Source organism: Microcaecilia unicolor, chromosome 4 (genome assembly GCF_901765095.1).
Source record: "Microcaecilia unicolor chromosome 4, aMicUni1.1, whole genome shotgun sequence".
Classification (NCBI taxonomy): domain Eukaryota; kingdom Metazoa; phylum Chordata; class Amphibia; order Gymnophiona; family Siphonopidae; genus Microcaecilia; species Microcaecilia unicolor.
The window spans coordinates 46,724,660-46,740,436 of NC_044034.1; the positions used below are offsets into that span (position 1 = coordinate 46,724,660).

Below are 15,777 nucleotides of genomic sequence, written 5' to 3' on the forward strand. Positions count from 1 at the left end.
CCTCAGGAACAACTCTGCTCAATCCAGGTTAAGTGTAGGTGCATTTGTGAAGCCATTTAACAGCTACCCATATGTTCAAGATGGCAAGGGGTCAGATTTTATCTTTATTGTAATAAAGACAGCACAGCTTTTAAATCACATATAACATATGTAGCTATTTATAACACTGAAGTTCATTTGGACACAACTCTGCTTAGTGATTGTTCTTTTCAAACTGTAGTGCAATGTGTATTCTATGTATCTACTTTGTTTCAGTGCAATGAAAAATTTTCCCCCACACATAAATAGGTCTCCTATTAAGGCGATTACACCATAAATATTTATAAATATAATATTTTATGACTTACATAGAGGAAAACTGCAACATTCACTGCATGTCAGGTCAACTTCATGGCTGACTGGAACCATACTTACTAGAGAAAATATCTGGAGAAAGTGTGTATTTGTTTTAACTTGTAGTGCTCCTAATACGTCAGTCTAGAGATAAAGGAGAAAGGATATATTTGGTTGACCACTCTGCTGTCAAGTTTGTGGGAGTTCAAAAGAAAAACCCTGCTCAAGCAATCTGGTTCTTGAGGACATAGTATTTATATAACAGTCTGCACTGGTGTAACAGGCTGAGGAGAGCCAGCTCGCTCTGAGGAGGAAGCGGAACGGTTTGAAATTTCCCGCTGCAGTTCTTCCACCTTCTTCTGAAGTTCTGTCCGCTTTGCCAGAAGCTCTTTGTATCTAGTGTGCACAGGCTCCTATACAACAATCAAAAGAAATCTGTCAGAAAGCAATTTTATTTTCTGTTTGATATACATGCACAAATAATCTGATTAACTGTAAGAGGTTCTCTATAGCCACAGGGAAATGCAGACACACGTTTTGGTGATGTCATCCCACGCTGCACAGGTGCCTAGATCTCTCCTTCAGTTTGATAAGTGTTTAATGTTTTTTTGTTTGTTTTGGGGGTTTCTTTTTTTTTTTTAGGTCAGTGCACGGGTGCCTAGATCTCTCCTTCAGTTTGATAAGTGTTTAATGTTTTTTTGTTTGTTTTGGGGGTTTCTTTTTTTTTTAGGTCAATGCACAGGTGCCTAGATCTCTCCTTCAGTTTGATAAGTGATTAATGTTTTTTTGTTTGTTTTGGGGGTTTCTTTTTTTTTTAGGTCAGTGCACAGGTGCCTAGATCTCTCCTTCACTTTGATAAGTGTTTAATGTTTTTTTGTTTGTTTTGGGGGTTTCTTTTTTTTTAGGTCAGTGCACAGGTGCCTAGATCTCTCCTTCAGTTTGATAAGTGATTAATGTTTTTTTGTTTGTTTTGGGGGATTCTTTTTTTTTAGGTCAGTGCACAGGTGCCTAGATCTCTCCTTCAGTTTGATAAGTGTTTAATGTTTTTTTTGTTTGTTTTGGGGGTTTCTTTTTTTTTTTTAGGTCAGTGCACCTGCGCTGGAGTTCCCACATTCCCCTGGAGAACCTATCACCTCTGATGTCCTCCCAAGCAGTTGTAATAGGAAAAAGGTGGGGATTTTTTTTTTTTTTTTTTATTTAACAGAGGTTAGGAGGAAGGGGAAAGTGTGGCTACATTTCACTCTGTCTACAGACAATCCCTGTTACAGGTAAGCAACTTTGCTTTCTCTGTAGATAAGCAGGCCAAATGCAGGCACACCTTTTGGTGAATCCAAAGCTAAGGCCTGATTTTCATTGACTGTGGTGGCCCATCTGAACAACAGGATGGATGTGAACAAAAGGAGACAGTCACTGTGGAAAAACGATTTCACAGAACAGTTTGGTCAAATGCCATGTCTTGGGCTGCAGACTGATCTAAAGAGTGAAGATTTGAAAATGTATGTGTGGAAGTCTACGTAGCAGCTCTCCACATATCCCTTGTTGATATAGCTCTGGAGTAGGCTATGAAAGTGGATGTACACAGGGGGTTGTAATTCTGTTTGCTCATAATAGCAAGAAATACAATTCTCAATCCAGGAAGAATGTTTTCTTTGAGGCCAGATTTCCTAGGCTATTGGGGTTATATGTGATAAACAACTGATAAAAATCCTTCTGCAGTCCAAAGAATACAAAGATTTATCCAATGGATAAGAATGAGGAGGTGGAAAGAAAACAGGTAAAATGATAGACTGGTTGAAGTGAAATTCAGATGACTGCTTAGGAAAGAATGTGGGATGAACTTGGAGAACAACTCTGTGGTGAAAGAACTGAGTAAAAGGAGGATAACGGGCAAGTAATGGCAAGTAGCAAATTAATTTCTAGGAAAGATGTTTGAGAGCAGCGATACCTAGGGGCTCAAAGGGAAGAGCCCATGAGTTTAGCAAAGGCAATGTGAGATCCCATGCTGGTAAAAGTAGCTTTGTTTAATGTAAATTTCTTCATTGGGAGTAAACAAACAGAATACAATACAAAAAAACCACTAGAAGTATCACATCTGACAAGCAAAGGGCAATTATCCACACTTCTTAAACTTTCCATGAACTTTCAAACTCCCTCCAAAATTCGGAGTGTGTACATTCATTAATACTGCTTGGTTTTCTATTTTTCCCCCACCGCCTTCTCCAATTAACTCCTCGAACATCCTAGAAGTATACATCCTATATAATAATTCTCACCTCCAACGTTCTGCCTTGCCTGGGACCGTGGCTCATTCCGAGTTGGTCTGCTAGGCTTCGTAGATCAGGCTGACATCACCGTAGCCATTATGATGTCAACTTCAGAATCCGGGGGGGGGGGGGGGGGGGGGAACCATGCCTCACAGCTGATCCATGTCCAGAGGAGGGTCGCTGGAGATGGGTGGCTGGAGGGGAGGCAGGGGAGAGAGGAGGGTCGCTGGACATGGGTGGCTGGAATGGGGGCAGAGGAGAGAGGAGGGTCGCTGGACATGGGTGGCTGCAGTGGGTGCAGGGGGGAGAGGAGGGTCGCTGGACATGGGTGGCTGGAGGGGGGGCAGGGGAGAGAGGAGGGTCACTGGACATGGGTGGCTGGAAGGGGGGCAGGGGAGAGAGGAGGGTCGCTGGACATGGGTGGCTGGAAGGGGGGCAGGGGAGAGAGGAGGGTCGCTGGACATGGGTGGCTGGAGGGGGGGCAGGGGAGAGAGAAGGGTCGCTGGACATGGGTGGCTGCAGGGGAAAAGGAGGGTCATTGGACATGGGTGGCTGCAGGGGAGCCGAGGAAAACCTTGCTAGCGCCTGTTTCATTTGTGTCAGAAACGGACCTTTTTTTTACTAGTCTTCCATATATTATTGGGTTGTTCCCTCTGGCTGTCCCAGTTCCCTATAGGCTCCCACAGCGCCATCTCCTTCATACCTATTTCCCACTGACAGGCAGCGTCTCAACCATTCAGAGCTTTAAAACACCCTTCTTAGCCAAAACGAGGTCCGCTAAGATAAATTTATATTCTTCCTTTTTTAGGTCACTGTATAAGTATCTTGTCCTCCCCCACAAGAATAATTTGTATGTCCAGTGCCCTGTAAAAGAGATCACTTTCTAAACATCTGCAAACACACTCTTCCAGTAACCTTCCAACTTGGGGCAGGTTCCACTCACTCTTGCATTTTATTCCTCCCCTCATAAAGTGCTCCCTGTTGACAAGACACATATACCCTGTGCAATAGTTTATACTGAGCTTCCTGCATCCTTGCATTTCTATATACTTTAGGCACTAATTCAAAAATAGTGTTGTAAGCCTCTCTCTGTGATTTCTTCCCCTATGTCCCTGGACCATCACTCCAGCAGGGGACTAAGATAATAGGCTCTTCTCTTCCCTGCCCACATTAAACCACCTTATTTAGGCCCAGTGTGACTCGTAAGAACATTTTATTTAGCCTCGAAAAAACACCATCCTGGGATGTTTGCCGCCACTTTTCTGGGCAAAGTGTATAAGCTGTAAATTGACACAGAAGTGGGAGTTGGGTAATTTTCAGCATTTTTAACCTGCTCAAAGGAAGGAAAGGTCCCAACCCTTAATTGCCCTAAATATCTCCCTCCCTTCTCAGTCCATTGCCAGAGTCCCGATTTCCCTACCTTGGTTTGAATTCTGGGTTATGTATCAGTGGAGTAAAGGCCCAGTTTCTCCTGCTCGCCACCCCCCTCCCAAAACCTTGCCAGAGAGAGGAGATTTCTCACTGTCATATTTGTAAGAGACCAAATGGTTCACGCGGCCTGGTTCCGCTAAGGAGAACCAAGAGAATTTTGTGTGTTCCACTTGCAGTTTATGAATCCACCTCACATGTTTGGCCATATTATATCATCTTAAATCAGGTAAGCCCAAGCCTCCCTTACCCCTGCTGTTGTCAATTTCCCATATCCTATCCTGGACCACCTTGCTCTCTAAATAAATGAGCCTATAGTGCTCTTGTAAAAGTGCCTCCTCCTTGTTCCTAACCCAAACTGGAAACATTTGAAGGGAGCATAACAACTTTGGCAACATCATTTTCACCAAAGTTGCTCTGCCAAATGGTGGTAATGTTTATTTTGTTTCTATTTAAAATTTCTTATACACAACCTGCAAGCTTGAAAGCTATCAAAACAGTGTACATTCAGATACAGTCCCTGGAGGGCCCACAAGCCAGATTTGTGCCTGCAGCAACGGAGAGGTAAGTGACCAAGATCATGAGGAGCTGCAGTGGGATTTGAACCAGGCTCCTCTAGTTCTCAGCCCACTGTTCTAACCATTAGGCTACGCCACTCCTTAAGTCAGTGTTAACAAGCCAGTCTTGAATCTCTAACCTTCAAATTAGAACATAAGAATAGCCATACTGGGTCAGACCAATGGTCCATCTAGCTTAGTATCCTGCTTCCATCAGTGGCCAATCCAGGTCACAAGTACCTGGCAGAAACCCTTTTTCACAGAGAGGGTGGTGGATGCTTGGAATGCCCTCCCGCGGGAGGTGGTGGAGATGAAAACGGTAACGGAATTCAAACATGCGTGGGATATGCATAAAGGAATCCTGTGCAGAAGGAATGGATCCTCAGAAGCTTAGCTGAAATTGGGTGGCGGAGCAGGTGGGGGGAAGAGGGGTTGGTGGTTGGGAGGCGAGGATAGTGGAGGGCAGACTTATACGGTCTTTGCCAGAGCCGGTGATGGGAGGCGGGACTGGTGGTTGGGAGGCGGGAAATACTGCTGGGCAGACTTGTACGGTCTGTGCCCTGAAAAAGGCAGGTACAAATCAGGGTAAGGTATACACATATGTTTGTCTTGTTGGGCAGACTGGATGGACCGTGCAGGTCTTTTTCTGCTGTCATCTACTATCTTACTATGTATATTCCATGCTACCAATCCCAGGGCAAGCAGTGGCTTTCCCCATTTTAATAACAGACTATGGATTTTTCCTCCACGAACTTGTCCAAACTTTTAAGCCCAAATATGCTAACCGCTGTTATCACATCCTCTGGCAACGAGTTCCAGAGCTTAACTATTCTTTGAGTGAAAAGAAATATTTCTTCCTATTTGTTTTAAAAGTATTTCCATGCAATTTCATAAAGTCTCCTGGTCTTTGTACTTTTTGAATGACTGAAAAAAAAATCGATTCACCTCCATCCACTCCATACCACTCAGGGTTCTGTAGACCTCAATCATATCTCCCCTCATCCATTTCTTTTCCAAGCTGAAGAGCCCTCTTTAGCCTTTCCTGATATGGGAGCAGTTCCATCCCCTCTATGATTTTGGTTGTTCTTTTTTGAACCTTCATTTAAGACAGCTTGATACCCAGTAATTCTTCTTCTCTGTTTCTCTGACAGACGGCTCCCTAAATCTGAGCCCCTTCTCCACCCACTTTAGGGGGGATATCTGTTATTGCCCTCGACTCACCTGGGTGGGATACTGCCAGGGCTTCCAATTTCCCAAAATTTATACATAGCCTTGAGAAAGAAAGTGAATGATACATACCTGTAGCAGGTGTTCTCCGAGGACAGCAGGCTGATTGTTCTCACGACTGGGTGACGTCCGCGGCAGCCCCCACCAACCGGAAAAAACTTCGCGGGACGGTCGGCACGCAGAACACGCCCACCGCGCATGCGAGGCCGTCTTCCCGCCCGTGTGCGACCGCTCCCGCCAGTTGAATGACTAGCAAAAGATGAAACACACAACTCCAAAGGGGAGGAGGGAGGGTAGGTGAGAACAATCAGCCTGTTGTCCTCGGAGAACACCTGCTACAGGTATGTATCATTCACTTTCTCCGAGGACAAGCAGGCTGCTTGTTCTCACGACTGGGGTATCCCTAGCTCTCAGGCTCACTCAAAACAAGAACCCAGGTCAATTGAACCTCGCAACGGCGAGGGTACAACAGAAATTGACCTACGAAGAACAACTAACTGAGAGTGCAGCCTGACCAGAATAAATTCGGGTCCTGGAGGGTGGAGTTGGATTTACACCCCAAACAGATTCTGCAGCACCGACTGCCCGAACCGACTGTCGCGTCGGGTATCCTGCTGGAGGCAGTAATGAGATGTGAATGTGTGGACAGATGACCACGTCGCAGCCTTGCAGATCTCTTCAATAGTGGCTGACTTCAAGTGGGCCACCGACGCTGCCATGGCTCTGACACTATGAGCCGTGACATGACCCTCAAGAGTCAGCCCAGCCTGGGCGTAAGTGAAGGAAATGCAATCTGCTAGCCAATTGGAGATGGTGCGTTTCCCGACAGCGACCCCTAGCCTGTTAGGGTCGAAAGAAACAAACAATTGGGCGGACTGTCTGTGGGGCTGTGTCCGCTCCAAGTAGAAGGCCAATGCTCTCTTGCAGTCCAATGTGTGCAACTGACGTTCAGCAGGGCGGGTATGCGGCCTGGGGAAGAATGTTGGCAAGACAATTGACTGGTTAAGATGGAACTCCGACACCACCTTCGGCAGGAACTTTGGGTGGGTGCGGAGCACTACTCTGTTGTGATGAAATTTGGTATATGGAGCATGAGCTACTAGGGCTTGAAGCTCACTGACCCTACGAGCGGAAGTAACTGCCACCAAGAAAATGACCTTCCAGGTCAAGTACTTCAGATGGCAGGTATTCAGTGGCTCAAAAGGAGGTTTCATCAGCTGGGTGAGGACGACGTTGAGATCCCATGACACAGTAGGAGGCTTGATAGGGGGCTTTGACAAAAGCAAGCCTCTCATGAATCGAACGACTAAAGGCTCTCCAGAGATGGCTTTACCTTCCACACGATAATGGTAAGCACTAATCGCACTAAGGTGATTCCTTACTGAGTTGGTCTTGAGGCCAGACTCTGATAAGTGCAGAAGGTATTCAAGCAGGTTCTGTGCAGGGCAAGAACGAGGTTCTAGGGCCTTGCTCTCACACCACACGACAAACCTCCTCCACTTGAAAAAGTAACTCTTTTTAGTGGAATCCTTCCTAGAGGCAAGCAAGACCCGGGAGACACCCTCAGACAGACCCAACGCAGTGAAGTCTACGCCCTCAACATCCAGGCCGTGAGAGCCAGGGACTGAAGGTTGGGGTGCAGCAACGCTCCGTCGTTCTGCGAGATGAGAGTCGGAAAACACTCCAATCTCCACGGTTCCTCGGAGGACAACTCCAGAAGAAGAGGGAACCAGATCTGACGGGGCCAAAAGGGCGCTATCAGAATCATGGTGCCGCGGTCTTGCTTGAGCTTCAGTAAGGTCTTCCCCACCAAAGGTAGGGGAGGATAAGCATACAGGAGGCCGGTCCCCCAATGGAGGAGAAAGGCGTCCGACGCTAGCCTGCCGTGTGCCTGAAGTCTGGAACAGAACAGAGGCAGCTTGTGGTTGGTCTGAGAGGCGGAAAGGTCCACCGAGGGGGTGCCCCACTCTCGGAAGATCTTGCGTACCACTCTGGCATGGAGCGACCACTCGTGCGGTTGCATGACTCTGCTCAGTCTGTCGGCCAGACTGTTGTTTACGCCTGCCAGGTACGTGGCTTGGAGGAGCATGCCGAACTGACACGCCCAACGCCACATCCCGACGGCCTCCTGACACAGGGGGCGAGATCCGGTGCCCCCCTGCTTGTTGACGTAATACATTGCAACCTGATTGTCTGTCCGAATTTGGATAATTTGGCAGGACAGCCGATCTCTGAAAGCCTTCAGTGCGTTCCAGATCGCTCGGAGCTCCAGGAGGTTGATCTGCAGATCCTTTTCCTGGAGGGACCACAGACCCTGGGTGTGAAGCCCATCGACATGAGCTCCCCACCCCAGGCGAGAGGCATCCGTCGTCAGCACTTTCGTGGGCTGCGGAATTTGAAATGGACGTCCCAGTGTCAAATTGGTCCGGATGGTCCACCAGAGCAGTGAAGTGCGGCAACTGGTGGAGAGGCGGATGACATCTTCTAGATTCCCGGTGGCTTGGAACCACTGGGAAGCTAGGGTCCATTGAGCAGATCTCATGTGAAGACGAGCCATGGGAGTCACATGAACTGTGGAGGCCATATGACCCAGAAGTCTCAACATCTGCCGAGCTGTGATCTGCTGAGACGCTCTGGTCTGCGAAGCCAGGGCCAGGAGATTGGTGGCCCTCGCTTCGGGAAGGTAGGCCTGAGCCGTCTGGGTATTCAGCAGAGCTCCTATGAATTCCAGAGACTGGGCTGGCTGGAGATGGGACTTTGGGTAATTTATCACAAACCCCAGCAGCTCCAGAAGTTGAATAGTGCACTGCATGGACCGGAGGGCTCCTGCCTCCGAGGTGTTCTTGACCAGCCAATCGTCGAGATATGGGAACACGTGCACTCCCAGCTTGCGTAGGTAGGCCGCTACCACCACGAGGCACTTGGTAAACACTCGTGGGGCAGAGGCGAGCCCAAAGGGCAGCACACAATACTGAAAGTGCCGTGCGCCCAGGCGGAATCGGAGATACTGTCTGTGAGCTGGCAGTATCGGTATGTGAGTATATGCGTCCTTTAAATCCAGGGAACATAGCCAATCGTTTTTCTGAATCATTGGCAGAAGGGTGCCCAAGGAAAGCATCCTGAACTTTTCTTTGACCAGGAATTTGTTCAGGCCTCTCAGGTCTAGGATGGGACGCATCCCCCCTGTTTTCTTTTCCACAAGGAAGTACCTGGAATAGAATCCCTGCCCTTCCTGCCCGGGTGGTACGGGCTCGACCGCATTGGCGCTGAGAAGGGCGGAGAGTTCCTCTGCAAGTACCTGCTTGTGATGGGAGCTGAAAGACTGAGCTCCCGGAGGACAATTTGGAGGCAGGGAGGCCAAATTCAGGGCGTATCCGCACCGCACTATTTGGAGAACCCACTGGTCGGAGGTTATGAGAGGCCACCTTTGGTGAAAAAATTTTAACCTCCCCCCGACCGGCAGATCGTCCGGTACGGACACTTGTAGGGCGGCTATGTTCCCGTGGATCCAGTCAAAAGCCCGTCCCCGGCTTTTGCTGTGGAGGCGCAGGGGGCTGCTTAGGCGCACGCTGTTGACGAGAACGAGCGCGCTGGGGCTGTCCCTGTGCCTGACGAGGCCTTCGGGCCGGCTGGTTGTACCTACGCTTCGCAAAAGAATAGGGTGCAGCCTGCCGGGCCCGGGAAAAACGTCCACCTGTGGAGGTGGATGCTGAAGGCGCCCGGTGGGAGAGCTTGTCGAGAGCGGTTTCCCGCTGATGCACTTGGTCCACCATCTGCTCGACCTTCTCACCAAAAATGTTATCCCCCCGGCAAGGGACGTCGGCCAGTCTCTGCTGGGTGCGGTTGTCCAGGTCAGAGGCACGCAGCCATGAGAGCCTGCGCATCACTATACCTTGGGCCGCAGCACGAGATGCCACGTCACAGGTGTCATAGATACCCCTGGACAGGAACTTTCTGCACGCCTTCAGCTGCCTGACCACCTCCTGATAAGGCCTGGACTGCTCCGGCGGGAGCTTCTCGACCAGGTCCGCCAGTTGTTGCACATAGGTCCGCATGTGGATGCTCATATAGAGCAGGTATGACTGGATGCGGGTCACGAGCATGGAGGATTGGTAGGCCTTCCTCCCAAACGAGTCCAGAGTGCGAGACTCCCGCCCTGGGGGCGCCGAGGCGGTATCCCTCGAACTCCGTGCCCTCTTGAGAGCAGAATCCACGACCGCCGAGTCATGGGGCAATTGTGGCCGCATGAGCTCTGGGTCAGAGTGGATCCTGTACTGGGACTCTGCTTTCTTGGGAATGGTGGGGTTAGTTAAAGGTCGCACCCAGTTCCGAAGCAGCGTCTCCTTGAGGACATTGTGCAGCGGCACCGTGGAGGACTCTCTAGGTGGTGATGGATAGTCGAGGACCTCGAGCATCTCGGCCCTCGGCTCTTCCACAGAGACCACGGGAAAGGGAATGCTAATAGACATATCCCGCACAAAGGAGGCAAAGGAGAGACTCTCGGGGGGCGAGAGTTTCCTCTCCGGTGAAGGCGTGGGGTCCGAGGGAAGGCCCGTAGACTCCTCTGAGGAGAAATATCTAGGGTCCTCCTCTTCCCCCCACGAGTCCTCATCCTCGGTGTCGGACATAAGCTCATGTAGCTGAGTCCTGAACCGGGCCCGGCTCGACGTCGAGGCACCAGGGTCTCGGTGTCGTCGAGCGGCGGACTCCCGCGCCGGCGGGGACTGAGCTCCCTCCATCGACGTCAATGGGGACTCCACCTGCGTGGCGGTCGAGACCGGCACCGCAAGCGGCGACGGTGCCGACGGCCCCGGCGCCGGGCTAGAGCTCGCCGGCGCCACAGTCATCGGCACAGCCTGGCGCATCAGCCCTTCCAGGATCCCCGGAAGGATGGCTCTGAGGCACTCGTCCAGACCCGCTGCCGGGAAAGGCGATGGGGCCGGTAGGGGTGTCGGTGCCCGAATCTGGTGGGAGCCAGGAGACGGCACCGAGGTGCCGGGACCCTGTTGCGTCGGCACCTCTATCACCGACGGGGACCTCTCCTCTCGATGGGGACGCTTCGGCGTCGACTCCTCTCCGATGTGCATCGAGGGCGACCGGTGACGGCGCTTCTTATCCTTCTTCCGATGCCCGTCACCGGCGCCGGGAGGCATGGAGGAGGAGGATGAGGATCCCCCTCGGTCTCGAGGAACCGGGTCAGACAGGGTTCGGTCCTGTGGGCCATGGGCTGAGGGAGTGACCGGGGCCGACTGCCCACGCGGCCTCTCACCTCTACCCTCACCGGAGGACCGGCGGGCCGACGGGACCTGTTCTCCTGGGGTCGATGCCATCGGTGCCGATGTCTCGGGCATCGATACCGGTACCGAAGGACCGGGCGTCGATACCGATGTCGTCGAGGTCGACGTCGAGGGGCCGGCGCAAGTTCCAAAAATACGGTCCCGTTGAACTTGCCTCGCAACCTGAGTCCGTTTCCGGAGACCGAGACACAGGGGACACGACTTGAAATTGTGCTCCGGCCCGAGGCACTGGAGGCACCAAGCGTGGGTGTCGGTCTGCGAGATGGGCCGGCCGCACCGACCACACTTTTTAAATCCACTCGGGACCTTCGAGGACATCGACGGAAAAATCGCGTCGGCGAAATTAAAGTCGTCGATGGTGGCGGAAATCACACCTCGAAAAAGGAAAACGACCGTGCGGCCACTAGGCCGCAACGCAACGTCCCCGCTGGAAGCGAGGGAAAATGGGAGCGCGTGCCCCTTTTTTTTTTTTTTTTTTTAAAGAAAAGTGGAGCGCGCGGCAATTAAATAAATAAAAGAAAAAAGAGAAGATCGCGTAAACGCGACGGCTTTTCCGGGGCTGAAACAGAGAGAGCGGCACAGGCACGACTCTCTCCAGGCGCGGAAAAAAAGGAACTGGCGGGAGCGGTCGCGTACGGGCGGGAAGACGGCCGTGCATGCGCGGTGGGCGTGTTCTGCGTGCCGACCGTCCCGCGAAGTTTTTTCCGGTTGGTGGGGGCTGCCGCGGACATCACCCAGTCGTGAGAACAAGCAGCCTGCTTGTCCTCGGAGAACCAAATTTTTGGATGTGCTGTAAGTTTTGGCATAACAGCCCTTGCATCCTCCGCAAATATGCTGTCTGAAAACATATCTATTTGACATTTCTGCTCTTCCACTACAATACACTATATGTCTGCCGACTGCCTTATCTTTTTGACTACTGTCACTCTTATTTTTACTTTATTTTTGTTTTAAGTTTGTTTTATTTACACATTGTTCGATGTTTTTACCTATAGACTTCTGATGCAGGCCGCTAGGCCGAAACACAACGTTGTGTCGAGTCATTTCTAAGGAAACATTAATAAACTGTGTTGATTTTATTATTAATTATTCGTTTGGTCCCAGTTCTTTGGATAAGCCTGGTTTACTTTTCCCACTTCTTTTATCTCTGACTGCCTTATCTTTACAGAAGGCTCCAAGGCAAGAGGGAACACCCCTGCCTCACTCCTCTTTCTAGCTGGAATTCAGCTATACATTGAACATGTGAATGGGGATGGCAACAATGGGACATCTGTGGGAATGGTGGTGAGGGTATGATAGCCATTTGGTGAGCACGGAAAAGAATTGAGTGGGGATTGGGACCAGATTATGTCAAGAAAATCTCCTCAAACACCTACCAGAAAGCACAGTGTGGAGTATGGATAGAAATTGTTATTAACAAAGTGGAGAAAAAGACCTCAATCAAAAGGAGCACTGTTACAGGCAATCTTAACCATTGTATGGGGAGCTCACTATAAACTTCAGTCAGAAAAAAAACTTCACTTTGGTGCCTGAAAAATACAAAATATCCAGACTTCCCAAAGTGAGCCTTACATATATACAAATCAAAATCAACATACTAAATATCCATGTACAAAATGACAGTAATTTCTCCTGAAGTTTCAACGCCTGCTCAATTGGCACAAATTAGGGCCGCACTTTGATCCATTTTTAATCACGATTAATCACACAATTAAAGGAACTGCATTTATTTATTTCCCACTGTAGCTCCTTGTGACTCTGAGCAAGTCACTTAACCCTCCATTGCCCCAGGTGCAAAATAAGTACCTGTATGTAATATGTAAACTGCTTTGATTGTAGCCACAATAAGGCACTATATCAAATCCCATCCCACTTCCTTTCCCAAAAGGACTGATAATCTCCCTCCCTCCCACCCCTAGATCCAACATGTCTCCCTTCTCTTCCTTCCCTCTCTTCTTTTTCCAGATCCATTATCTTTCTTTCTTTCTTTCCTGGGATCCATTCTCTCTTTCTCTTCCAATCCTTCCTCCCATTGTCCAGCTCCTCTCCCTCCCTCCCCTCCATAAGCAGCGACACAAACTTGGTGGTGAGCGGTACCAACCTCTTCTCATGGCTGCTGGCGCTCACTGCCTTGGCCATAGCTTCTATCAGTGGCCCCTCCAGTTCTGCTTGTGGGTCTGCAGATCAATCCCCTCCCCCCACCCAGGGTTCAGCATCTTTCCCCTTCTCAATCCCCTCTGCCGGTCTTTCTTAAAAGTGGTCTTACTATTGGTCTCTAGAAGTGGCAGCATTGCACATAAGCTGCCTGTGGCCTGCCCCAAAGATTTCCCTCTGGCCTGTCTGGTCTCCTCTGACATCACTTTTTTTCTGCTTTATTCCTCCATTGATGAAGCCTATATTATATTTGTACATCTTAGTTATTTGCCAGGACTTCCATATTTAGCAGCTCATCTGTGTCTGTGCTGGGACCATTGCTTTTTAACATATTTATAAATGATCTAGAGATGGGAGTAACTAGCGAGGTAATTAAATTTGCTGACAAACTTATTCAAAGTTGTTAAATCACAAGAGGATTGTGAAAAATTACAAGAGGACCTTACGAAACTGGGAGACTGGGCATCCAAATGGCAGAAGATGTTTAATGTGAGCAAGTGCAAAGTGATGTACGTGGGAAAGAGGAACCCGAACTATAGCTATAGAGAGTCAGAACCAGGCCCTGCAGATTAGAGATGGCAGAAGTCATTACCTTTTTCAGTTAATGCTGACTAAAAAAGGGGGCTGCAGAAGAACCAGACTGAAAGTGAAAATAAAACTAAAGAGCTGGTGAGTGTCACGAATATTATAGAGATGCTGTGGTTTAAAGTTTTGTAGGTGAGGGGACAGAGGAAGGCTGAGTTTGACCTGGCTGGTGGATTGGAGAGCCAATAGGTTCTTCAGAGAATGCCCACGGAGATGCAGAAACTTAAAAGAACACATGGAGGGGCATAATTGAACGAAAACGTCTATCTCCATGGGCGTTTATCTCCGAGAATGGGTCCGTGAAGGGGCGGACCGAACCGTATTTTCGAAAAAAAATAGACGTCCATGTTTTATTCGACAATTTGTGAGCTGGGCGTTTTTGTTTTTCAGTGATAATGGAAAATGAAAGCTCCCAGCTCAAAAACGAATAAATCCAAGGCATTTGTTCGTGGGAGGGGCCAGGAGTCGTAGTGCACTGGTCCCCCTCACATGCCAAGACACCAACCGGGCACCCTAGGGGGCACTTTTACAAAAACAAAAAAAAAAGGTAAAAGAGCTCCCAGGTGCATAGCACCCTTCCCTTGTGTGTTGAGCCCCCCAAATCCCCCTCAAAACCCACTGCCCACAAGTCTACACCATTATTATAGCCCTAAGGGGTGAAGAGGGGCACCTACATGTGGGTACAGTGGGTTTGGGGGGTTGGACGACTAATAAGCATTAAGCAGCACAATTGTAACAGGTAGGGGGGGATGGGCCTGGGCCCACCTGCCTGAAGTCCACTGCACCCCCTAACAACTGCTCCAGGGACCTGCATACTGCTGCCAGGGAGGTGGGTATGACATTTGATGGTGAAAATAAAAAGTTGTGAAACATCATTTTTTGTGGTGGGAGGGGGTTAGTGACCACTGGGGGAGTCAGGGGAGGTCATCCCCGATTCCCTCTGGGAGTAATCTGGTCATTTAGGGCACTTTTTGGGGCCTTATTCGTGAAAAAACAGGGTCCAGGAAAAGTGCCCTAAATTCTAGCTACAAACGCATACTTTTTTTCCATTATCAGCGAAAGGCGCCCATCTCTCCTCGGCCGATAACCACACCCCAGTTCCACCTTCGCCACGCCTCCGACACGCCCCCGTCAACTTTGTACGCTTCCGCAATGGAGTGCAGTTGAAAACGTCCAAAATCGCCTTTCCATTATACCGATTTATTCGTTTTTGTGAGATAAACGTCTATCTCCCGATTTGGGTCGAAATCTAGGCATTTTTCCTCTTTCAATTATAAGCTGGATAGTAAACACCTATCAAACTGGAGAACAGCTCTAGGAACCTTGGCAACACTGGATGATGTCATCAAAAAGTATGCCTGCATTTGTCTTATTTGTCTATGAAGAAATATTTTCATCATCTTTATTACGAGTGCTGGAATGAGGATGCAAAAAGAATGCAATTAAATCTTGCAATCTGCATGAGACTAGTATAAATCTTTCTGAAACTTGTTCACTGATGAAAACTACTGACCACTGAGTTATGGTCATCACTTGCTATCTGTTCATGAAAATATACTGTAAAATGGAACAGTCGTTACACGGTAAAATTAAAAACATTTCAAATATTTTTATTATAAAAGGTGCTCTACTTGTCTATACTCTACTGTTTATAACACTCCTTTGGACTAGAAGCCCTATCTGCTAAAATGTTTTAAATACATTTTGGAATGCAATTCACAAACACAGTACCAAAACTTTTTTTATGGCATTTTAACTGTTCCCAGTATATTCAAATTATCAGGTAAAATAATTCAAATGTAAATTGTTTCAGATTTATGTAACATCCATTGTTCAATATGAACTTTTTTACTTTGCAAAGGAAACCTGGGGAATACCTAAAAAAACGGTCAATGTTGCATCACTTCCTGCCAGTCTGTCCTTGACTCTGCG

The 15,777-nt window shown here is 48.9% G+C and overlaps 1 protein-coding gene across 1 annotated transcript in view; it reads right to left on the bottom strand.

Annotated features, from left to right (window-relative positions):
• MTMR2 (myotubularin related protein 2) overlaps positions 1-15,777 on the bottom strand; it is a 75,806-nt gene continuing 60,029 nt past the window's right edge. The window contains exon 14 of the mRNA XM_030199354.1: positions 1-746. Within this exon, the coding sequence (XP_030055214.1) occupies positions 588-746 (159 nt within the window). The 3' untranslated portion in view covers positions 1-587. The remainder of the gene's footprint in view (positions 747-15,777) is intronic.